The sequence below is a fragment of the Chiloscyllium plagiosum genome, unplaced genomic scaffold (assembly GCF_037043375.1).
Source record: "Chiloscyllium plagiosum isolate Xiang-an unplaced genomic scaffold, Cpla_swu_hap1 HiC_scaffold_37, whole genome shotgun sequence".
NCBI lineage: Eukaryota > Metazoa > Chordata > Chondrichthyes > Orectolobiformes > Hemiscylliidae > Chiloscyllium > Chiloscyllium plagiosum.
In genome coordinates this window covers 40,998,747-41,024,300 of record NW_028270175.1, presented here as the reverse complement: position 1 = coordinate 41,024,300, position 25,554 = coordinate 40,998,747, and the positions used below count along the sequence as shown (strand labels likewise).

Below are 25,554 nucleotides of genomic sequence, written 5' to 3'. Positions count from 1 at the left end.
TTGTTTACTTGGACGTCAGTAAAGTCTTTGACAAGGTTCCATATGGTAGATTAATTCGTAAAGTTAGTCATCCTGGGTTTCAGGATGAGCTTGTCAATTGGGTACAAAATTGACTTAATGGCAGGAGACATAGGTGCTGGTGGGTAATTCTTACAAACTGGAGAGCTGTTACAGTGGTGTTCCACAGGGAGTGGTACTAGGTCTGCTTTTGTTTGTCATTTATATAAATGATTTAGATGAGAATATAGAAGGCATGGTTAGTCAGTTTGCAGATGACACCAAAATTGGTGGTATAGTGGACAGTGAAGCAGGTTATCTAAAGATTACAAAGAGATCTTGATTAATTGGTTCAGTGGGCTGAGGAGTGGCAGATGGAATTTAATTTGGATAAATGCAAGGTATTGCATTTTGGTAAAACAAACAAGGGCAGGACTCATACAATTAAAATTAGGGCCTTGAGTAGCGTTGTAGAATAGAGAGACCTTGGGATTCTGGTACATAAATCTTTGAAGTTTGCATCACGTGTAGACAGGGAGATTAAGAAGGCATTTAACATGTTTGCTTTCATTGTTCAGTGCAGTAACAACTGAACAACCAATATCACAGCAGGCAACTACTGGCCGATCCGACCAAAGAACACACCCATAAACGAAACAGATGGATCAAGACTTTTGATCCAGCCCTTCAGAGTACTCGACACGCTATCATCCCACGTACTTCTCATGTAGGTGACTTCAGCTACCTTCCAATGATAGACATTCTGTAAACCTGTGCCCACACCTCCTCCCTCACCTCCATCCAAGGCCCTAAAGGAGCCTTCCACATCAATCAAAGTTTTACCTGCACATCCACTAATATCACTTATTGTATCCATTGCTCCCGATTGTGGTCTCCTCTACATTGGGGAGACTGGGCGCCTCCTAGCAGAGCGCTTTAGGGAACATCTCCGAGACACCCGCACCAATCAACCAAATCGCCCCGTGGCTCAACATTTCAACTCCCCCTCCCACTCTGCTGAGGATATGGAGGTGCTGGGCCTCCTCCACCGCCGCTCCCTCACTACCAGACGCATGGAAGAAGAACGCCTCATCTTCCGCCTCGGAACACTTCAACCCCAGGGCATCAATGTGGATTTCAACAGTTTCCTCATTTCCCCTTCCCCCACCTCATCCTAGTTTCTAACCTCCAGCAACACGATCCCCTGACTTGTCCGACCTGCCTAGCTCCTTTTCCACCTCTCCACTCCACCCTCTCCTCCCTGACCTATCACCTTCATCTCCTTCCCCACTGACCTATTGTACTCTATGCTACTCTATCCCCACCCCCACCCTCCTCTAGCTTATCTCTCCACGCTTCAGGCTCTCTGCCTTTATTCCTGATGAAGGGCTTTTGCCCGAAACATTGATTTTTGCCTGTCCTCGGATGCTGCCTGAATTGCTGTGCTCTTCCAGCACCACTGATCCAGAATCTGGTTTCCAGCATCTGCAGTCATTGTTTTTACACCATTCTGTCATATTAGTCATCCCGTCATGTCTGATACCTCTCTGGCTATGTCGAAGGCATAGAGTCATAGAGATGTACAGCATGGAAACAGACCCTTCAGTCCAACCTGTCCACGCCGACCAGATATCCCAACCCAATCTAGTCTCACCTGCCAGCACCCGGCCCATATCCCTCCAAACCCTTCCTATTCATATACCCATCCAAATGCCTCTTAAATGTTGCAATTGTACCAGCCTCCACCACATCTTCTGGCAGCTCATTCCATACACGTACCACCCTCTGCATGAAAAAGTTGCCCCTTAGGTCTCTTTTATATCTTTCCCCTCTCACCCTAAACCTATGCCCTCTAGTTCTGGACTCCCTGACCCCAGGGAAAAGACTTTGTCTATTTATCCTATCCTTGCCCCTCATAATTTTATAAACCTCTATAAGGTCACCCCTCAGCCTCCGACGCTTCAGGGAAAACAGCCCCAGCCTGTTCAGCCTCTCCTTGTAGCTCAGATCCTCCAACCCTGGCAGCATCCTTGTAAATCTTTTCTGAACCCTTTCAAGGTTCACAACATCTTTCCGATAGTAAGGAGACCAGAATTGCACGCAATATTCCAACAGTGGCCTAACCAATGTCCTGTACAGCCGCAACATGACCTCCCAACTCCTGTACTCAATACTCTGACCAATAAAGGAAAGCATACCAAACGTCTTCTTCACTAACCTATCTACCTGCGACTCCACTTTCAAGGAGCTATGAACCTGCACTCCAAGGTCTCTTTCTTGACACCAATTGTACAGGGGACCCCTAGTTTCTGTTGTGACACTACAGATTTCTTACTGAAACTCAGCACCCATGGACCAGTCAAACCAGGAACATTCCTTGTCACAATAGACGTTTCGGCACTCTATACCAGCATCCCCCATGATGATGGCATCACTGCAACAGCCTAAGTGCTCAATACCAACAACTGGCAAACTTCAGGCACTATCCTACAACTCATCCGCTTCATCCTTGACCACAACATCTTCACCTTCGACAACCAGCTCTTCATCCAGATACACGGAACAGCCATGGGGACCAAATTTGCACCCCAATCTGCCAACATTTTCATGCACAAGTTTGAACAACATTTCTTTGCTGTGCAGGACCTCAACCAACACTAAACATTAGATACATTGATTTTCCTGCTCCTCAGATGCTGCCTGACCTGCTGTGCTTTTCCAGCACCACTCTAGTCTAGATGCTGGTTTCCAGCATCTGCAGTCCTTGTTTTTAGCTACTAGATACATTGGTGACATTTTCTTCCTCTGGACCCATAGCAAGGAGTCACTGACACAACTACAGTGTTATCAACAAGTTTCATCCTACCATCAGACTTACCATGGACGACTCTTTAATATTAGTCTCCCCCTTGAACACATGCATCTCCATCAAGGATGGACACCTCAGAAGCTCACTCTACTACATGCCCACAGATAACCTCATGCTGCTGCATTTCTCCAGCTTCCACCCTAAGCATATTAAAACAGCCTACGGACAAGCGGACACACACACAGGATCTGTTCAGATGAGGTAGAATGTGATGGACACTTGAAGGTGCTGTAGGATGCCCTCATAAGAACAAGATATGATGCTCAACTCATTGATTGCAAGTTCCAATGTGCCACAGCGAGAAACCATAACCTCCTCCAGAGACAGATATGGGATATGACCGATAGGGTACCCTTTGTCGTCCAGTACTTCCCGGGAATGGAGAAACTATGCCATGTTGTTCACAGCCTACAACACATTATCAATGAGGATGAGCACCTCGCCAAGATCTTCCCCACACCTCCACTTCTCGCCTCTAAACAACTGCCAAACATTCAAACAGACCATTGTTTGCAGCAAACTGCCCAGCCTTCAGGACAACATTGAACAGAACATTGTACAACCCCATTATGGCAACCACTGCAAGACATGAGAGTGTTGACATGGACACCACCATTACACAAGGGGACACCACCCACCACATTCGCAGCAGGTACTCGTCTGACTTGGCCAATGTTGTCGATCTCATATGCTGCAGACAAGGATGTCCTGACGCATGGTCTATTGACAAGACCAAGCAGATGCTAACACAACGGATGAATGTACACCGTGCAACAAATGCTAGACAGGGATGTTCCCTCTCAATCAGGGAACACTTCAGTGGTTAAGGACATTCTGCCTCGGATCTTCAGGTGACTATCCTCCAAGGCGGGCTTCGGATATGCAACAACGCAGAGTGGCAGAGCAGAGGCTGATAGCCATGATCGGTACCCATGAGAATGGCCTCAACTGGAACCTTGGGTTCATGTCACATGGCAGGTGACCCTACTACACTATGCACTCTCTCGCACACACACACACACACACTTGAATTTGCAATTGACACGGGGCATGCTGGCACAGGGCACACAGACACAAGATGGCTGCTGAGCCATTACATGGAAAAATGCAGCAAAGCATACAAAGATACTGCCTGAGGCTAACAGGATACCAGCACAATAGACACAGAACATAGATGATTAGTTTAAGGCAGGTGGGGGAGAGGATATACATCCAGTAACATCTACTGCCTGCTGAAGTGTCTGAGTCCAGCCATCACCTTCAATAGAAATGTTAACTACCTGAGACTGCTTTTATACAAGTGTTAATATTTCAGATTTGCAGTAATGGAAAACGATCTTCCTTCTCAGGAAGAATGATCATGACCAATTACTGCAGCAATGGACTTCTGAGTAGCTGCTGAAACTGATAATGACTCTATTGTTTTCTGTAAACAAATCATGCTGTACAAACAAAGACTCGTTACTTGAACAATTATACCATGAAATGTATAAAATATCATGTGTTCAGGAGAGAGAAGGCTCATAGCTGACAGCCATGCTGGCAGACGCCTCTGTCTCCCCAGAGCACCGGTTTCTTTGTACAATAAACTCTGTGTTGAGTCCTAATTCTGACTGAAAGAGGCTGGTGATTTTTCCCACAACACACATGCACGCACGCGCACACACACACACACACACACTCTTACACATGATCACACTCACACCCTCCGTCATACATACACACTCTCTTAGACACACACACTCATTCTCACACCCTCTCACAGGCGTATACTCCATCACACTCGCACACGCACTCTATCAAGTACACACACACTCTCGCTCTCTCACACGCTCGTATATACACACACACGCACGCCCATGAGGTGAATTTGCATTTGCAAATTTGTTTTTGCAGATACATTCCATTTTGTTCAAAAAGTACACAGTCACATGGCAGTCAGTCCATGTGACATTTTATCAATTCCGACTTTGGAAACAGAAGCAGTCTGACTCAAGATTGGGATATATACCGACTCTAACCTCACACCTTTAATGCATTGTCTAAGCTGAGATGTCACTTTTTAAAAATAAAACCTTCAGTTATCTCGGGAATGTGACTGGAAAGAAGCTCTGGGATTTACATATTGATGAATCGAAACCTACAACCCCATTCTCAGTTATTAAAGACTTAACACCAATCCAGGTTTGTTCAATATATCGCATCAGTTGTGTGAGACTTTGATCTTTTATTATAAATTCTGTGTCCTATGATCCTGCTCCAGTAGCTACCTGATGAAGGTCGCTGTAAATCAGAAACCAAAACAGAAGTTGTTGGAAAAGCTCAGCAGGTCTGGCAGCATCTGTGCAGAGAAATCAGAGTTAACGTTTCAGGTCCAATGAAGGAAGAGTCACTGAACCCGAAACGTTAACTCTGATTTCTCTTCACAGATGCTGCCAGACCTGCTGAGCTTTTCCAACAACTTCTGTTTTTGCTTTTTAGCGTGGTTTGTGTGTTGAATGAACTTCTTGAGGAAGTGGTGGATGCAGGTACAGTTACAACATCTAAAGCACATTTGGATAATTACGTGAATGAAAAACATTTGGAGGGATATGGGCCAAGTGCAGGCAGGTGGGACTAGTTTAGTTTGGGATTATGTTCGGCGTGCACTGATTGGACTGAAGGGTCTGTTCCGTACTGTATGACTCTATAACTGGCACTTGAGTTTCTGTGGATTTTAATGTGTGTCCCTCTCTTGACAACAATATCACATGTCTCTGGGCAGAGTTCAGTATGATGCTATTCCTCAGTGCACTCAGTTTTGTTTTAAATTGTTTCCTCTAATTTCAGATAAAACAATCTTATGTTCTTGCATGTGTAACAATTAATATAGAATTCTTTAAAGTTTGCTCAAAGTCAATTCATAGAAAAGTAATTATCAAAAAGCAGATCTTAATGATCTAACTGATGTTGATTTAGAAGTTATAACAGCCCTTTTGCCAAGTCTTATAGTTGGTGTCCATGTTGACAACTGGAACAGTGTTTAATTCCTGGGTTGTTGCAAAGGACTCTTGGTTTAGTATTCCTCAAGTTCCAGAGGAAAGGTCAGGTAGGGTTTATGCTCTATCATTTTCTTAAGTGCCCTAACTGGTAAAGATAGGATTGGAATGATCTGTGATGGCTCTAAGACTCTTTCAATAAATGCAAAAGAAAAACTTTTCAATAAGAGAAATATAGCGTGTATCCTGATTTCTGAAACAGTAACCCCCATAAACTATTGACACCAGTAGGCCTTACTCTATAAATGATTTTAAATTAGTTTGGCAAGGGGATGGGAATCTAAGGGGGAGTCTCTGAGTTAACTAAAGTGGGTGAGGGCTGAAGAAAAAAAAGAGAATCAAGATAGTTAATAAAAAGCAAGAAGCAGCTGAGCAATGCAGCACTAAGATGAGTGGATACCAGGTAATGACAGAAAAAGTGAGAATGTTTGAAAACAAAGGTTCTTCTGATGGTGGTGTTAGGATTCAAAAAGGTATAAAAACTAGCACTTTATCAGACTGCTCATAGCATTCGGATCAAAGTAAATGAGTTGATGGTACAAATCATCGCAAATGGGTATGATTTAGTGGCCATTACAGAGACACGGTTGCAGAGTGGTCATGACTGGGAGTTAAATGTCCAGGAGTATTAGATTATTCAGAGGAAAAACTGGAAGGAAAAGAGGTGGTGTTGCTCTAATATTTAAGGATAACATCAGAGGTAGTGAGAGATGGTGTAGGTTCTATAGAGAAAAAAGGTTGCATCAATGTGGGTGGAAATTAGAAATAGTAAGGGGAAAATGTCACTGACAGGCATAGTCTATAGGCCACCAACTAATAATATCACGTTTGGATGGGTAATAAACAAAGAAATAACTGATGCAGGTAGAAATGGTATAGCAATGATCATGGGGGATTTTAATCTACATATTGGTCAAATCAGTAGGTCAAGGCAGCCGTGAGGAAGAATTCATAGAATGCTTTCACGATAGTCTCCTCAAATAGTGTGTGATAAAACATACGAGAGAGCAAGATATTCTAGATCAAGTCCTGTGTAATGAGTCAAAAATAATTATTGATCTCATAGCTAGGAATCCTTTCGGAAGGAATGATCACTGTGTGGTTGAAGTTAAAATACAGATGGAGGGTGAGAAGGTAAAACTGAATACCAGTGTCGTCTTCTTAAATAAAGGAGACTTCAATGGCATGAGGGAGGACTTGGCTAAGGTAGGGTAGGAGCAAAGACTATATGGTGGGACAGTTAGGGACAGTGAAGGTGTTTCAAAGTGTTCAGCAAAAGTATATACCAGTGACAAGGAAGGACTGTAGGAAAAGGGATAATCAGTCATGCATAACGATTGACTAACTTATTGTCACGTGTACTGAGGTACAGTGAAAAGCTTTGTTTAAGAGCAGTACAAACAGATGACACGAAACATGGATGTACAGATCAAAAAGACTTCAAGGCATACAGGTTACATTGCACAGAACATGCACTGAGTGAGATCAGCATTATTTGAGGCTAGACAGTGCATCCTTCAGTCTAATAACAGCTGGGAAAAAGCTGTTCCTGAACCTGCTGGTGCATGTGTTCAGGCTTCTGCATCTTCTGCGTGATGGAAAAGGTTGTAGGAGATCATTACCGAGATGTGATGGGTCTTTGGTGGTGTTGGCAGCCTTTCCACGGCAGTGAGCCGTGTAAATAGAGTCCATGGATGGAAGATTGCCTTCCATGATGGTCGGGTTGTGCACACCACCTTCAGTAGTTTCTTACTGTCCTGTGCAGAGCTGTTATCATACCAGGCTGTTATATACCTGGACAGTATGCTCTCAGTGGTGCACCTGTAGAAGTTGGTGAGAGTCCTTATGGACATGCCAAATTTCCTGAGCCATCTGAGGAAGATGAGATGTTGTGCCTTCTTGATTGTTGCATCTCTGTGGGAAGACCAAGAAATGTTGTCAATTATCGTTGCTCTAAGGAACTTGATGCTCTCAACCTTGGTTCCATTGATGGAGATGGGGATGTGTTCTCCTCCTGTTTTTCTGAAGTCAAAGATCAGTTCTGTAGTTTTGTCGACGTTGAGAGAGAGGTTGTTCTCATTGCACCACATCACCAAGCCCTGTATCTCCCTTCTGTATTTTGGCTCATCATTGTAGATATCTGTCCCACTATGGTGCTGTTGTCAGCAGACTTGTAGATGGCATTCATTTGGAATTTGGCAACATAGTTGTGGGTGTACACGGAGTACAATAGGGGGCTGAGGATGCATCCTTGGGAGATTCCAGTGTTGAGTGTTATTGTGAAGAAGGTACTGTTATATATCTTCAATGATTATGGTTTGTGGGTCAGAAAGCTGAGGAGCCAATTGCAGAAGGCAGAGCTGAGAGCATGGTCTGGAAGGGATAATGGTGTTGACTACAGCTCTGCCTTCAATGAACAGGAGTCTGATGTCAGTATCCTTGTTGCCCAGATCTTCCAGGGATGAGTGCAAGGGCAAGGGCTAGGGATATGGCATTCGCCATAGGTCTGCTACGTTGGTAGGCACCTGAGAAAATAGATGAGGGTATCAAATTGAAAGCTAATGCATAAAAGTGCCAAAGATTATCAGAAACTGGAAAATTGGAAAATCTTCAAAAGTCAACAGAAATTCACGAGAAAAGCTATAAAGAAAGGGAAGATGGATTGTGAGAGTAAACCTAGCTCAGAATGTAAAAACAGCAAAAGTTTCCACAAATACATTAAATGAAAAAAATGTGGCGAAGTTAAACATTGATCATTTAGAGCATGAGAAATGGGATTTAATAATGGGAAATGAGGAAATGGCCGAGGTGTTGGAGATATTTTGTGTCAGTCTTCCTAGTGGAAAATACAAACAACATGTCAATAATTAATGACAAGGTAGCTGTGGCAGGTGAGTACTTAGAAATGATCATTATCACTAGTTGGAATATTGCGTGCAATTCTGGTCTCCTTCCTATCGGAAAGATGTTGTGAAACTTGAAAGGGTTCAGAAAAGATTTACAAGGATGCTGCCAGGGTTGGAGGATCTGAGCTACAGGGAGAGGCTGAACAGTCTGGGGCTGTTTTCCCTGGAGCGTGGGAGGCTGAGGGGTGACCTTATAGAGGTTTACAAAATTATGAGGGCAAGGATAGGATAAATAGACAAAGTCTTTTCCCTGGGGTCAGGGAGTCCAGAACTAGAAGGCATAGGTTTAGGGTGAGAGGGGAAAGATATAAAAGAGACCTAAGGGGCAACGTTTTCACGCAGAGAGTGGTACGTGTATGGAATGAGAGGATGTGGTGGGGGCTGGTACAATTGCAACATTTAAAAGGCATTTGGATGGGTATATGAATAGGAAGGGTTTGGAGGGATATAGGCTGGGTGCTGGCAGTTGGGACTAGATTGGGTTGGGATATCTGGTCAGCATGGATGGGTTGGATCGAAGGGTCTGTTTCCATGCTGTACATCTCTATGACTCTAAAGAGGTAGTGTTGGGAAAGCTACTGAGGCTAAAGGTATTTAAGTCTCCTGGCCCTAATGGAATGCACCCCAGGGTAATGAAAGAAATTATGGGGGAAATAGTAATTATGTTTGTAATAATTTACCAAAATTTGTTGGAAAACAGCGGATGTGACACCACTATTTTAAAAAAAATGAGGTAGACAAAAGGTGGGTAATTATAGCCTTGTTAGTTAAACTTCTGTCATGAGGAAAAATATTTGACTCTATAATCAAAGAAGAAATAGCAAAATATTTGGATAGAAATTGTCCCATCGGGCAGACGCAGCATGGGTACATGAAAGGCAGGTCATGTTTAACTAATTTAGTGTAATTCTTTGAGGACATTACAAGCTTGGTGGACAATGGGGTACCAGTAGATGTGGTGTATCTGGATTTCCAGAAGACATTTGACAAGGTGTCGCACAAGAAGCTGCTACATAAGATAAAGGTGCATGGCATTATGAGTAATGTATTAGCATGGATAAAAGATTGGTTAACTAACAGAAAGCAAAGAGCAGGTATAAATGAGTGTCTTTTTGGTTGGTGATCAGTGGCTAGTGGTATGCCTCAGGTATCAGTGTTGGGACCACAATTATTTACAATTTACATAGATGATTTAGACTCTGGCACCAAGTGTAGTATGGCAAAGGTCACAGGTGACACTAAAGTAAATGGTAGAGCAAAATGTATAAAAGACTTTGAAAGTCTGCAGAGGGATATAGATAGGTTAGTTGAGTGGATAAGGGTCTGGCAGATGCAGTCCAATATTGGTAAATGTGAGGTCATCCATTTTGGTAGGAATAACAGCAAAATTGAAAAATTGCAAAATGCTGCTGTGCAGAGGGACTTGGGTGTCATTGTCCATGAATCACAAAAAGTTGGTCTGCAGGTGCAGCAGGTAATCAAGGCAAATGGAATATTGTCCTTTGTTTCCAGAGGGATGGAGTTTTAAAGCGGGGAGGTTATGCTGCAGCGATACAGGGTGCTGGTGAGGGCATGCCTGGTATATTTTGTACAGTTTTGGTCTCCTCACTTGAGGTAACATTGGAGGGGGTGCAGAGGGGGTTTACTTGGTTGATTCTGGAGTTGAGGGGGCAGGCTTATGAGGAGAGATTGAGTAGACTGGGACTACACTCATTCATGGCTGGCATGGTGGCTCAGTAGTTAGCACTGCTACCTCACAGCACCAGGGTCCCAGGATCGATGTGTGGAGTTTGCACATTCTTCTCGCCTCTGTGTGGGTTTCCTCTGGGTACTCCGGTTTCCTCCCACATTCCAAAGATGTGCAGGTCAGGTGAATTGACCATGCTAAATTGTCCGTAGTGTTAGGTACATTAGTCAGAGGGTGGGTTATCCTTCGGAGGGTCAGTGTGGACTTGTTGGGTCGAAGGGCCTGTTTCCACACTGTAGGGAATCTAATCTAATCTAATCAAATGAAAAATAGAAGAATGAGGGGATTCTTATAGAAACATATAAAATTATGAAGGGAATAGGTAAGATAGAAGCAGGGTGGTGGTTTCCACTGGTGGGTGAAACTCAAACTAGGGGGACATAGCCTCAGAATAAGGGGGAGCAGATTTAAGACTGAGTTGAAGAGGAACTTCTTCACCCAAAGGATTGTGGTTTTGTGGGATTCCCTGCCCAGTTAAGCATGTCAGGCTACCTTATTGAATGTTTTCAAAGCAAAGGTACATTTTTGAACAGTAAAGGAATTAAGATTTATGGTCAGCAGGTGGGTAAATTGAACTGAGTCCACGAAAGGACCAGCCATAATCTTATTGAATGGCGGAACAGACTGGATGGGCCAGATGGCTTCTATTTATGTTCAGATGAAACTCTGTCAACTTGTTTTCCTGGGAATGGCTAATGTAGGTTTGTAACTCCTTATTGTTTAGTAGTAAAAGGAAAATTAATGGTTGGATGAAATATATATACCGACCAAATCAAGTAGAAAATATTATATTGGAGCCCTTGATGCATTTTAAAAAAAAACATTGTCTCTGAAAGTATTAGCATATAATCAGAATCTTTAACAATAGCGAAAATTTAAAGGGAACACATCCTGGATTGAGTTTAAGAGAGTTCCAAGATAGATCTGGTGTCCAAAGTTCGATTCTCACAATTTGCAAAAGGAACCTGCGTAATTTTAGTTCAAATAGTGTCAGTCCCCCGAGAAGAGTTATCTGTGAACCATTGCTGTCTGTTACTGCAAATAATAGCGTGTGTAATTAGTAATGCTGAATAACACTGTCAGCCGGTGTTTCTGGTGTCTGCCTGGCGCTTTGCACCAAGTTTTATGATTCCAGGCAAATAGTTTGAAATGTGCGGGTTGGTGTCTCAAGCTTCATTCTGGGGGGGGGGGGGCAAGGCGCCAGATCTTGGTTTAATGAGTTGGACCTTAAGGCCAACAACTGAACGACGTACAAAAGCGGTTCGTCGCCAGCTTCGAAGTGCTCAGTGGTAAACACTCGAAGGAAGGGCAGAACTATTAATTCTGCAATTTGTAAAACCTGGCATTGTCAAACAGCTAGCATTGTCAGAAAGACGTGTCACTGCCTCGGCTCCTCTCACTGCCTTCTGTGCTCTATTAAACTCGCATTGTTTCCATGGTTTCTCCCAAAACATACATGAGGGGGGTAAAATGGACAAAGACTGTCGCCTCTTTGTGCACCAAACATCCTTGTTCCTTTGGATCTCCCGCCACCACTTCCCTTCAAAACCTAGACCTGCCTGAGAGAGGGAAAGGACCGCAGCACAGCCCCCTGTTTTCGTTCTCCGCATGTTTGGTCAAGAAATGCTGTGTTTGTTGGTAGAATATGTCGTGTGAACTCAGAGAGGGCCAAGCTCTAGGATATCCTACCTCGTCCATTCCGAAAAGTGAGATTCGTTAAAAGGAGAGAGAAGATGGAGAGAACCCTGGGGAGATTTCTGCGGGCCCTTCTCTTCCTCATTTTGAACACTCTTCATGTGGATTCCATGCAAACAGGTAAATCCCGACCTGTCCTCAGTTGGGGTTTGAGTGTAGGCAGTGCCCCCAGATCTCCCTGTTTAAACTGGCTTCAAATTCTGTAACGAAAACAGAAATTGCTGGAAAAGCTCAGCAGCTTTTGTGATTCGTTCGGTTTTTGTTTCAATGTCTGTATTTGTTTCCCCTTTTCTTCCCTTGGCCGACCCTTTTGCATGAATTTTTCTCAAATGTCCAGGTGACACTTTTCACTGTATCTTTCCCCAAAATACAAGCGACAATAAATCATTAAATTCAATATCATATTCTAGCTACCCCTCTGTTTTAAACTTGCTTCTTTCTGACTGCTCATGTCTCCTTCCCCTGAATTCACAATCCATTCTCCTTTCTAAGCTGAACGCTTTTGTCTCTTATAATGTTCGGTTGTTGAGTTAAAATTAATATTCGCATTTTCTCATCGAGTATGTTGTACAATGTATTTCGTTTTAATAAATTCAACGTGGACTAAACCGACCAGAATAAAAACATTTACAAATAATCTCAATTTTTCATGAATAACTTTCAAATTCATTTTCGTTTTATTTTCGTGAAACGTCAGTTTGAATCAAGTCCTTAACTACCTCTCGGGGATTATATCCAGCAGACACAAGGCCTCTCTCACCAGACTGCTAAATATCCAGCTCCATTTCCTGTTCTTCATGATAATTGATTCTGATAAATGGCTCTCTCTCCTAAGGTGTTGTACCCACGCCATTGACGTCTGCCATTACCAGTCCTCTCCTAAAATTTTGAGCCTTCTACCTTTCCAGCTTTCAACTCCACCACTGAGCTCCATTTCCTCTCCAAAGATCTGGAATGTGCCGTTAAGTCCCACTTTGCTGAGTCTATCTCTCTTGTTACTCAATGTATGAATTTTGTCTGTCTGTATCCTAACGCACCAAGTCCTGTTCACCTGTTACTGCACTGCTCACTCAACTATATTGGCTTCTAATTAAACAATACCTTACACACGTTATGTTGGCAATTAACAGGCAGCAATGGTTTACAGATAATACTCCTGGGGGGGCTGACATTATTTGAACTAAAATTATGGCAGGTTCCTTTTGCAGATTGTGGGAATTGAACTTTGGATGCCAGATGTAATTTGGACTTTCTCTTCTTAAAGGTCCTGAATTGTGTTTTACGTTTCCTCTATTGTTACAGATTCTGACTAGTAAATGACCATATGCTAATACTTTTAGGGACATTGTTCTTGTCTTGAATTCATTAAGAGCTCAAATATATATGTTTTTTACTTGATTTGGTGGGTATTATCCTCCTTGCTTCCAAATCCCTCCTCAGCCTCATCTTTTCTCGCTGTAAACTCATACACCCCTACCATTTTATGAAATTTTAGCACTCCTTCTGTTCAGGTTACTTGACCAGAAGACAATACAGATCATCAGAATGCTGTATGACCTTAGTATTTTTTAACAGCACTCTCTTTCCTGCTACTTCTGTGTAGATCAGGATAGTTGAATAATGTCTGCTGTTGAGTCTGTGTTAGTCAAGATGATGATGAGGATAGGACGCTATTCCTCCTGGCTTTTGCAGCTCCCTTGTACAGCCCTCACTCATCAAACTGATTTGAGGAGGAATTTATTCTCCCATAGGGTTGTGACTCATTGGAGCTCCTTGCCACTGAGAGCTATGGGGGCACAGTCATAGAGATCCTTTGGTCCAACTTGTCCATGCCGACCAGATATCCCAGCCCAATCTAGTCCCATTTGCCAGTTTTAATTTAAATAATCACCTAATGCCCCTTGAATTCCTTGATTGGAATTTACCACATGTCCAGGCAGTACATTCCAAACTCAAGCCACCCACTGTGGTAAAATGTTTTCCTCACATCAAACATATTTCTTTAAATCTGTGCATTTCTGTTCTTGATCCCTTTCTCAGACAGGAACAGTATTTCCTATTCACTCTATTCAAACCACTCATTTCGAAAACGTCTATAAATCTCATTTGAGTTTTCTCTTCCTCATGGATAGAGTTTCACCATTTCCAATCTATTTTCAGGACTAAAGTTTTTATTTAATCCCTCGAACCATTCTTGTAAATCATTTAACACCTTCACTAACATATGCACATTTACAACCAGGCCTTTCTGTTCCTGCAAACCCTTTAGAGTAGCACTCTCTATTGTATAGTGTCTTTCCATGCTCTTTCTACCAAAATGTATAATCGCATATTTCACATGTGCACAGAGCCCTCTTGATGAACTGCAAATATATAGAGGCACTGCAATATAATTCCTCTGCTGTCATTTGGAAAAGATCAGCTGCAGATACCAGCTTAAGGTTGGTATGCAGCATAACCATTGCCTTATTTATCTGATACATGAAGGAGAGGTCTGGGAGCAAAATGCTTCCCAGTATCAATTGCTGCCTTATGCAATTTTAACTGTAGTGTACTTGCTGTAATTCACAGATACTTATAGCTGCTGAGTATCGTGGTGTTTGGGGGATGTAGCGTAAGTAGTGCAGCAAACAAAGGCATCCTGTAGCAGAGGAATTTTTAAAATAACTCTTTCAAGATAATGTTTTCAAATGCAGTCACCAAAGTGTAAAGTCAAACAGGCTCAGAGAACCTGCTAACAATAAACTTCAGGGATAAACATAGCAAATTAGCTTTAAACATTCTTCTGAATATCCTAACCAGACTTCCCTCAGCCCCTGGAAACCTCACTAATAAATGTTGAGAAGCATAGTAAATCTGTGTTCTCCAAGTCATCCTTTGCTCGTGTAGTTTGAGGGAAAAGACAATGATAGATCTAAGCACTGGCATTTCTCTCATTAGGATTCCCACAGAACCCTAATAAAAGTCCCATTTTCTTACTTTACTACTGTTTGCCCCGTGGAATACAAGATGGAGTAGATTGTGTTCATTGTTAAAGAAAGTAACTTCAATTCATAGAAAGTTCAATTCTTAGAAGCTTCAATAAAAGCTATTCATACGATCGGGTGTAATTTATGAAAATTCCAAGGAGTCTATTGTGGTGTCCATTTCCTTGCAATGAGTACACTCTCTGTATTTCATATTTTTCATTGTTTTATTTTATATTTTAACATTTTATTAATATTGGACAATTATGTTCCAAGTCGGAATACACAATGGAAAGTCATTTATAACATTCATAATTGAATTTACAGCAGAACGTCTGATATTACCAGACAGGGTCAACATTGGCAAGGAACATGTTGCTTGGTATGGTAGAAAGATCGTATGAGGAAAGGCTGAGGCACTTGGGGCTGTTTTCATTGGAGAAAAGAAGGTTTAGGGGTGACTTGATAGAGGTGTACAAGATGATTAGGGGTTTAGATAGGGTTGACCATGAGAACCTTTTTCCACGTATGGAGTCAGCTATTACGAGGGGGCATAGCTTTAAATTAAGGGGTGGTAGGTATAGGACAGATGTTAGGGATAGATTCTTTACTCAGCGAGTCGTGAGTTCATGGAATGCCCTGCCAGTAGCAGTGGTGGACTCTCCCTCATTATGGGCATTTAAGCGGGCATTGGATAGGCATATGGAGGATAGTGGGCTAGTGTAGGTTAGGTGGGCTTGGATCGGCGTAACATTGAGGGCCAAAGGGCCTGTACTGCGCTGTATTTTTCTATGTTCTATGAGACAATATGCTTAAGAGATCACAATGCTTTGATATAAAATGCATCTGGATGTTAGTTTGAGGGTAGATGAGATTGGAGAAACAAGCATACAAAAGTTATAACATATGTGCATTCCTAAGTACACCGTTTAAACTCAGGGTGAAACGCCAAGGTCTCAGTAAAAGACAAATCATATAAAATAGCACCATATCACATTTCACTTCATACTGCTAAACACAGAAGTCAAAGTTACTGGATCAAATGTTTTGAAAAAGAATTTTATCAGACTGTTGAATAACCAGTATGAACAAATGATAATACAATTCAATTTTCTCCTGCTCCAAGTCAGTCTGGTGGATTCCTGTGGACAGAGCATCAGGGCCGATGGGATCATTATCAACTCGCATCAAGAATCTCAAAAGGGTTATTTTGTCACTGTTGGTACTGACTGTGAGTTCACCATGGAGGCTATTTCCCCCAGGGACAAAATTCAGTTCCAGTTCAGATTCTTCTTGGTCTACAGTCTGCTCCGAGAGTCTTCTATTCTTCAGCCTATCACTGCAGTTCAATTGCTGCAGCCCAATGTGACAGGATCTCTGTCCCTGCTGAGTACCTCCAGACCAGGACAAAGAGTGGGCCTGTCACTTCAGGGAGAGGAGGTTATTGACACATGCAATGCTGGATCGTATGTACGATTTTACGATGGTAAGGATAGACATTCACCACCTATTCGCTCCCTTCTATGTGGGAAGAGGATCCCCAAGCCAGTTTTATCAACTGGGAACTACCTGACCTTAAGACTGGTCACCAGAGGTCAACAACCCCGAGTGGACTTTGTTGGAGATTTCACATCTTTTCAACCAGGTACAATATATGTTTTGTTAATTACATTTAGAGAAAGTACAATTCTTCTATTACAAGTTTTGAAAGGGTTGAGATGTGTAGCTTAAAAGGGGAATTCACTTGCTAAACACTTAAAAATCAGTGTTAATATCAACATCATTTGTGTATTTGCATAGTCTATTCCTATTGATTTTAAAATACGAGCAAATGTCTTCAAGAAATTACTGATGTCAATTATGGAAGGATGGATTGGTCATTGTTGGGGGGAAAAAAAAAGACCCGTTTTGTTGAAGATTTTCATCTTGCACTAATCAGGACAAATCACAAGAACACCGGTTTGCTGATGACACTAAAATAGGTGGTATCGTGGGCACTGAGGAAGGTTACCAGAAGTTGCTGGAGGACCTTGATAAACTTGGGAAGTGGGCCAAGAAATGGCAAATGGAGTTTAATGTAGATAGGTATGAGGTCCTGCATTTTGGAAAGTCAAATCAAGGTAGGAGTTTCATGGTGAATGGTAGGTCCGTAAGGAACGTAGTGGAACAGAAGGACCTTGGAATTCAGATGCGTGGTTTTCTGAAAGTGGATTCCCAGGTAGACAGGGCAATGAAGAAGGCTTTTGGCACACTGGCTTTCATCAGTTAGGACATTGAGTGTAGAAGTTGGGAAGTTATGTTGCTTTTATACAGGGCATTGGTGAGGCTGCACTTGGAGTATTGTGTTAAGTTTTGATTACCTTGTTATAAGAAGGATGTTATTAAACTGGAAAGAGTGCAGAAGAAATTTATGTGGATGTGGCCTGGACTCAGTGGGTCTTAGTTATAAGGAGAGGTTGGATAAACAAGGACCTTTTTCCTTTAGAGCATAGGAGACTGAGAGAGGGATCTTATAGAAGTGTATAAGATCATGAGAGGCATGGATAGGGTGAATGCACTCAGTCTTTTTCCCAGGACAGGGCATCAGTTTAAGGTTGGAGGGGAAAGAATAATAGGAAACCTGAGGGCCACCTTTTTTACACAGACGGTGGTAAGCATATGGAATGAGCTGCCAGCAGAAGTGGTTGAGGTGGGTACATTAACGACATTTAAAAGGCATTAGACAAATACATGTTTAGGAAAGGTTTAGAAGGAAATGGACCAAATGCAGGGAAATGAGGTTAGCGAGGACAGACATTTTCGTCGGCATGGACCAGTTTGGGCCAAAAGGCCTGTCTCCAAGCTGTAGGACTGAATGACTCTATAATACCAAATTAAGGGGAAAACCAAGCTTTGTATCATGGGAGATATTTGATTTGTTGGCAAGTAAAACCTGATTTGTAAATGCATTACCATGAAAAATGCTGATTGACAGTTAACTACGAGGAAAAAGTGAGGACGGCAGATGCTGGGGATCAGAGTCAACAAGCGTGGTGCTGGAAAAGCACAGCAGGTCAGGCAGCATCCGAGGAGCTGGAGAGTCGACGTTTCGGGCAAAAGCCCTTCAGCAGGAAGGGCTGTTGAAGGGCTTTTGCCTGAAACGTCGATTTTCCTGCTCCTCGGATGCTGCCTGACCTGCTGTGCTTTTTCAGAACCATTCTAATCTAAACACCGGTTTCCAGCATCTGCAGTCCTCCCTTTTGCCTAGTGGATTTGATGTAAGTCATTTTAACTTTGTCTGTCTTACACCATTGCTCGATGTTGGATTTGTTGTTCATTATGCACCTAATCCAAGCTTAGTTTCCTTTGCAGATGTTTATCTTGGGGAAATATGTATAATCAGTGGCTGAACACATATTGCTAGCCTTAAATGTTTGATGGGAGAACTGGAAACTTAGAAAACTGCAGCAGATGTTGCCCATTCAGTCCATTCAACCCATTCTGCCATTCAATATGTTCATGACTGATCCTGTCTTTTAGCACCATACCCCTGCCATCTCCCCATACCCCTTAACCCCTTTTAGCCTTTTGCCAATATGTTCAGTCTGTTGGCCTTTCACCCTTTATATGGGAGAGAGTTCGACAGTTTCAATATCTTATGAGTGAAGACATTTCTTCTCACCTAAGCTCCAAATGACCTACCCCCATCCTGAGACCATAACCTCTTGTTCTGTGTCCCCAGCTCCATCCTTGGTCAGTAGAAATCCCATCCTTGCATTCAACCTGACCAGCGTTGTTGGAATTTTGTATTTTTCAATGAGATCCCTGTGCTACTTTTGAACTAGAACAATTTTTAAAAATATTAAAAGTCAGAATAACATGGAAAACGTTAATGTTTATAGGGCACATGCTGCATATGTGAAATTATCGAGCATTACACCTCTTCTGATCCAGGGGTAAGAATGCTTTGAATTCAAGTTCTGTGTCCGGATTTGTTGATTATGAAAGCCGTATTCATAACATGGCCAAACAGCCCATAAATAATTCCAAAACACCTTGACGGCTAGTGGTCTCCTGATCAGCCATCCTGAAGAAGGCATTGCTGAACTATTGTGGTACTTTACCTATAGGTGTAGACCAACCCAATGGAAGTCTGTGGTCTAACCCTTGGAAACCAGAAATTTAGAAGAGACAGACAGAGCCCTCTGGTTACAGAGCCAATTGGAAATTTACATTCTTTCCTGCCATTATTGGGGGACATTTTAGAGCTATGTTTACAAATTTTCAGCTTTCAGCATTTCTGCTTACCTGTCTGAGGTGGAAGATCTAATTCCAGCAGAAAACATCTGGCCTTTTCCTGCAGCCTGAGATTGAAATCTCTTTTATGGTTAGGTTCCTTGGCAAGAAAACAAAGACCTACATTAGATTTAATCCTCTTTTAATTAATCACCATTAACATACAGCTGTTGTTTCAAAGTAGTATCAGCTGTCAGTTACATAATGTGTCCCTGGTGTTTGAAATTGCATGTTCTTTCCATTCATAGTCCTGATTCAGCAAGGTATAAATGGAAGTCTATGGGGGGGAAGAGAAGGAACATGAGACTAATTAATCTTTTTTGAAGATCTGGCTTTGACACAATGGTCTTCTCTGCTTTAAGATTTTATGATCTTGTGATTATTATTGACCCCATTTTGTAGCCTGGCCAACTCAGCGCACACTTTCTGACTTCCCATTTCCAATGCCTGAACAGTTTCTGCATTCTTTCAGTGAATAAGACTCTGAGGGCAAAGTTGATGGGATGATAAACTAAGGCACTCTGCTGCTTAGGTGGGCAGTTTGTAATGATCACGTGGCATTAGTTTAAAGAAAAGGGGAGATATCCCTGTATCTTGGCCAATATTTACCCCTCAACCGACACCTCAACAAAAATTATTTAGTTATTATCACATTGTCATTTGTGGAAATTTGTTAAGCGTGTATCAGCTACTGTGTTCTATGCCTTACAATGGTGAATAACATCACAAAGAATTTAATTAGCAAAGTACCTTGAGACATCTGGTGGTCATGGAACGTGCTATGTAAATGCAAAACTTACCTTTCATCTTTCTGATCTTTGCCACGTGTCCTGCATGCTTTGCCCTCCACCTGGTTGAACTGGATTTTATTCCTCTGCGTCCATGCTGTGTTGTATTGTAGCTACTGGTGGTTGTGACAAAGTAGAGGAATGATCATAAGAACCAACAAACATAAGAAATAGGAACAGGGGTAGGACGTTTGGCGTCGCAGGCATGCCTCTATAAGGATCTCAGTGCCTAGATATTTAAAAAAAAACTTCTCTTTTATTATTTTCAGTGATCTAGCCTCCACAATTCTCTGGAGTGAAGAATTCCAGACATCCATTATCCTCTGGGAGAAAAAAAAAATTGCTTTTCAGTTTTAAATGAATGTTCCCTTATTCTGTAACTGTTCCATAACTTGGGCAACATTTTCTCAATATATATATCCTTTCAAGCCTCTCCAAAACCCTTTATGTTAAATAGGATGACCCCTCATTCTTCTAAACTCCTAATGATTAAAGGGCTAACCTGCTTAGCCATTCTAAATAAGTGCCCCCTTCATCCCACAAATCAGTCTAGTGAACTAGAGTCCGAAACCAGCATATCCTTTCTTAAATATGGGGACCATAACTACATGCAGTACTCCGGTAAGGCCCCACCAATATACTGCTTGTAGCAAGACTTTTTTGTGTTTCTTTTTAAACTCCAACCCCCAGCAATAAAGGCCAGCACTTCATTTGCCACCTTAATTACTTGCAGCACTTGTGTGCTAACTTTTTTGAGTTTCATGCACAAAAACATCCAAATCCCTGTTTACTGCAATTTTATTTGGAGTTTCTCTCCATTTAACTAATAGTCTGCATTTTGATTCTTTCTACCAAAGTGCATGACTTCACAATTTCCTACCGATAACTCCATCTGCCCACTCGCTTAATCTTGAAAGAAGTTCTGATATTTACATATTGATTAATCAAAACCTGTAACCCAATCTAAAAGATGACATCTCCCCTAAATCTTCCTCCAATTACCTTAAAATTATGTCCTCTTGTGACAGCCATTTCCACCCTGGGAAAAAGTCTCTGGTTATCCACTCTATTTACGCCTTTTATCATCTTGTATATCTCCATCAAGTCACCTCTTGTCCCTCTTAGCTCCAATGAGAAAAGCCCTGGCTCCCTCAACCTTTTTTTGTAAGACATGTCCTCCAGTCCAGGCAGCATCCTGGTAAATCTCCTCTGCACCCTCTCCAAAGTTTCCACATCCTTCCTATAGTGAGTTGACAAGAACTGAACACAATAATCCAAGTGTGGTCTAACTAGAGCTGTGTAGCACTGCAGCATAACCTTGCAGCTCTTCAACTCAGTCCCCCTGCTAATCAAAGTCAACGCACCAGGTGCCTTCTTAACAAGGCCCTATCAACTTAGGTGACAACTTTGAGGGATCAATGGATATGGGCCCCAAGATCTCTCTGTTCATCCACATTGCCAAGAATCCTGCCTTTAACCTGTATTCTGCATTCAAATTCGACTTTCCAAAATTAATGACTTTATATTTTTCCAGGTTGAACTCCATCTGCCACTTCTCAGCCTAGTTCTACATCTTGTCAATGTCCCAATGCAACCTACAACTGCCCTCCACATTATCCACCACTCCAGCAAACTTCATATCATCAGCAAACCTACTAACCCACCCTTCCACTTCCTCATCCAAGTCATTTATAAAATTTACAAAGAGCAGAGGTCCCTGAACTGATCCCTGCGGAACACCACTGGTCGCCGAGCTCCAGGCTGGACACTTTTCATCTACTAGCACCCTCTGTCTTCCATGGGTCAGCCAACTCTGTATCCAGGAGAAAGTAAGGACTGCTGATGCTGGAAGTCAGAGTCAGAAAGTGTGGCCCTGAAAAAGCACAGCAGGCCAGGCAGCATCTGAAGAGCAGGAGAGTCGATGTTTCAAGCATAAGCCCTTCATCAGGACATTATGCCCAAAACATCGACTCTCCTGCTCCACAGATGCTGCCTGACCTGCTGTGCTTTTCCAGTGCCACACTTTTTGACTCAATTCTACATCCAAATTTACCTGTATCCCATACCTCCTTACTTTCTGAATGAGCCTAACTAGCAAACGCCTTGCTAAAATCCATATAACACCATATCCACTGCTCTACCTTCATCAATTTGTTTTGTCACATCCTCAAAGAATTCAATAAGGCTTGTGAGGCATGAAGCCATGCTGACTGTCTGTAATCAAACTATTGTTTTCCAAGTAATCATAAATCCTGCCTCTCAGAATCCTCTCCAATAATTTGTCCACCATAGACATAAGACTGATTGATTTGTAATTCCCAAGGTTATCCCTATTCCCTATCTTGAACAAGGGAATAACATTTGCCACTTTCCAATTATCTGGTATTTATCCAGTGGATAGTGATGACACAAAGATCATTGCCAAAGGCACAGCAATCTCTTCCCTCGCTTCCTGTATTAGCCTTGGGTATAACCAGTCTGGCCCAGCAGACTTGCCTATCCTCCTGTTTTACAAAGTTTCCAGAACATCCTCCTCCTTAACATAAATCTTATCAGCCTGTTTCAGTCTGTCCTTGCAAATGACAAGGTCCCTCTCACTAGTGAATACTGAAGCAAAGTGTTCATTAAGGACCACCGCTACCACCTCCGACTCCAGGCACAAGTTCCATCCACTAACCCTGATTGGTCCTACCTTCACTCTGGCCATCCTCTTGTTCCTCACATAAGTGTACAAAGCCTTAGAGTTTTCCTGAATCCTACCTGCTAAAGCTTTTTCATGCCCCTTTCTAGCTTTCCAAAGTCCATTCTTCAGTTCCTTCCTGGCTACCTTGTAACCCTCCAGAGGTTTATGGTATGATGTTAAGGGCTTGAATGGAGAGGAATTTAAGAGTGTACAAGAACATTTTCTGATTCAGTATGTGGATGTACCTACTAGAGAAGATGTAAAACTTAAGCTACTTTTGGAAACTAAGGCAGGGCAGATGGCTGAGGTGTCAGTGGGGGCGTACTTCGGGGCCAGCGACCATAATTCTATTTGTTTTAAAATAGTGATAGGAAGGGTAGACCTGATCTAAAAGTTAAAATTCTAAATTGGAGGAAGGCCAATTTTGAAAGTATTAGGCAAGAATTTTCAAACGTTGAATGGGGGCAGGTAAAGGAATGCCTGGAAGTTGGGAAGCCTTCAGAAATGTGATAATGAGAGTCCAGAGATAGTATGTTCCTGTTAGTGTGAGGTGTAAGGTTGGAAGGTATAGAAAATGCTGGATGACTAGAGAAATTGTGGTTTTGGTCAATAATACAAAGGAAGCATATGTCAGGTGTAGACAGCAGAGATCAAGTGAAGCTTTAGAGTTTAAAGGCAATAGGAATATACTTAAGAGGAAAGTCAGGAGGGCAAAAAGGGGACTTGAGCTAGATTTCACAAATCGGGTTAAGGAGAATCCAAAGGGATTCTACCAATACATATAAGTACAAAAGGGTAACTAAGTAGAGAATAGAGCCCCTCAAACGTCAGCAAGGCCACTTATGTGTGGAACTGCTGGAGATAGGGGAGATACTAAACACGTATATTGCATCAGTGTTTACTGTGAAGAAGGATATGGAAGATAGAGAACATGGGGAAATAAATAGAGACATCTTGAAAAATGACCATATTACAGAGGAGGCGGCGCAAGATATCTTGGAATGCATAAATGTGGATAAATCCCCAGGACCTGATCAGGTGTACTGTGGAACTCTGTGGGAATCTAGGAAAGTGATTGCTGGGCCCTTTGCTGAGATATTTGTATCATCAATAGCCACAGGTGAGGTGCCAGAAGACTGGAGATTGGCTAACGTTGTGTCACTATTTAAGAAAGGGTCAGGAAAAGCCAGGGAACTCTAGACCGGTGAACTGACATTGGTGGTGAGCAAGTTATTGGAGAGAATCCTGAGGGACAGGATTTACATGTATTTGGAAAGGCAAGGACTGTTTAGGCATAGTCAACATGGCTTTGTGCATGGAAAATCATATCTTGGAGCTTGGCATTTTGGAAAGACCGGGCAGGACTTGTATGCTTAATGGTAAAGTTCTGGGGAGTGTTGCTGAACAAAGACATTGAAGTGCAGGTTCATAGTTCCTTGAAAGTGGAGTCACAAGTAGATAGGATAGTGATGAAGATATCACTATGCAGTTCTGGTCTCCCTGTATAAGAAGGACGTTGTGAAACTTAAAATGGTTCAGAAAGGATTTACAAGGATGTTGCCAGGGTAGGACGGTTTGACCTGTAGGGAGAAGCTGAATACACAGGGGTGATTTTCCTTGGAGCATCAGAGGCTGAGGGATGACCTTATAGAGGTTTATAAAATCATGAGGGATATGGATAGGGTGAATAGACAAGGTTCTTTTCCCAGGTTGGGGGGGGGGGGGGGGGGGGGGGATGTGGAGTCTAAAACTAGAGTCCATTGGTTTAAGGTGAGAGGGGAATGATTTAAAAGGGACCTAAAGGGCAACTTTTCATGCAGAGGGTGGAATAAGCTGTCAGAGGAAGTGGAGGCTGGTATAATTACAACATTTAAAAGGCATCTGGATGGATACATGAATTAGAAGAGTTTAGAGGGATATTGGCCAAATGCTGGGAAGTCTGACTAGAGTTATTTAGAATATCTGGTCAACATGGATGAGTGGGCTGAAGGGTCTGTTCTATGATTCTACTGTTCCATCAGTATCCTTAAAATAAATGTAAAGTCATCATAGTTCCGCCATACCATAGGATTGCTCTCTCATTAGCAGGCGAGACTAATGGTGGTGGTTTAGCATGCCTCAGGCAAGAGAGATTGAGAAGGAGTTCATAACAATTCCCCTCACTGTGACATATCCATCAAACATGCTCCAACAGCTCATTTTGAGCATTGACTCAATATCTGATTATGTAGCTTGCTTGCTTATGAAGAGTCAGTCAGCATTAGAATGAAAATCCTGTCTATAAGCAGTTGTCTGTAATAATGAGACCGTGACCTCTTGGCATAGGGACTATAAAGCACTATGGAGATGGGTGAAGAGCCATTGTTTGGCATGGCCTATTATAGTCAATGCCAACTTTGTGCCAAATCATTCCAAGCCACGCCACCACCCTTTTTCCTTTGTCAGCATCATGTTCATAAACTGATCTTGGGCACTGTAATGGACAATCGACTGGGTACCAAAGACAATATCCTGGCTTGAACATTGGGAAATAGAAGTAGTAATAATGATGAATGTAGAGATCCTAAAACTTTAAAGTATTAAATCGCAG

General features: G+C 42.3%; 1 protein-coding gene across 4 annotated transcripts in view; it reads left to right on the top strand.

The window, feature by feature from the left end:
• ldlrad2 (low density lipoprotein receptor class A domain containing 2) overlaps positions 1 to 25,554 on the top strand; it is a 70,688-nt gene that overhangs the window by 33,951 nt on the left and 11,183 nt on the right. For 2 of the 4 annotated variants that reach the window (XM_087980646.1, XM_087980645.1), the window contains one exon: positions 16,345 to 16,863. In XM_087980646.1, the coding sequence (XP_087836772.1) occupies positions 16,461 to 16,863 (403 nt within the window). In that variant the 5' untranslated portion in view covers positions 16,345 to 16,460. Of the gene's footprint in view, positions 1 to 575; positions 4,456 to 12,094; positions 12,373 to 16,344; positions 16,864 to 25,554 lie in introns of those variants that run through there. The other 2 variants (XM_043675527.2, XR_015753502.1) reach the window with 2 other exon arrangements.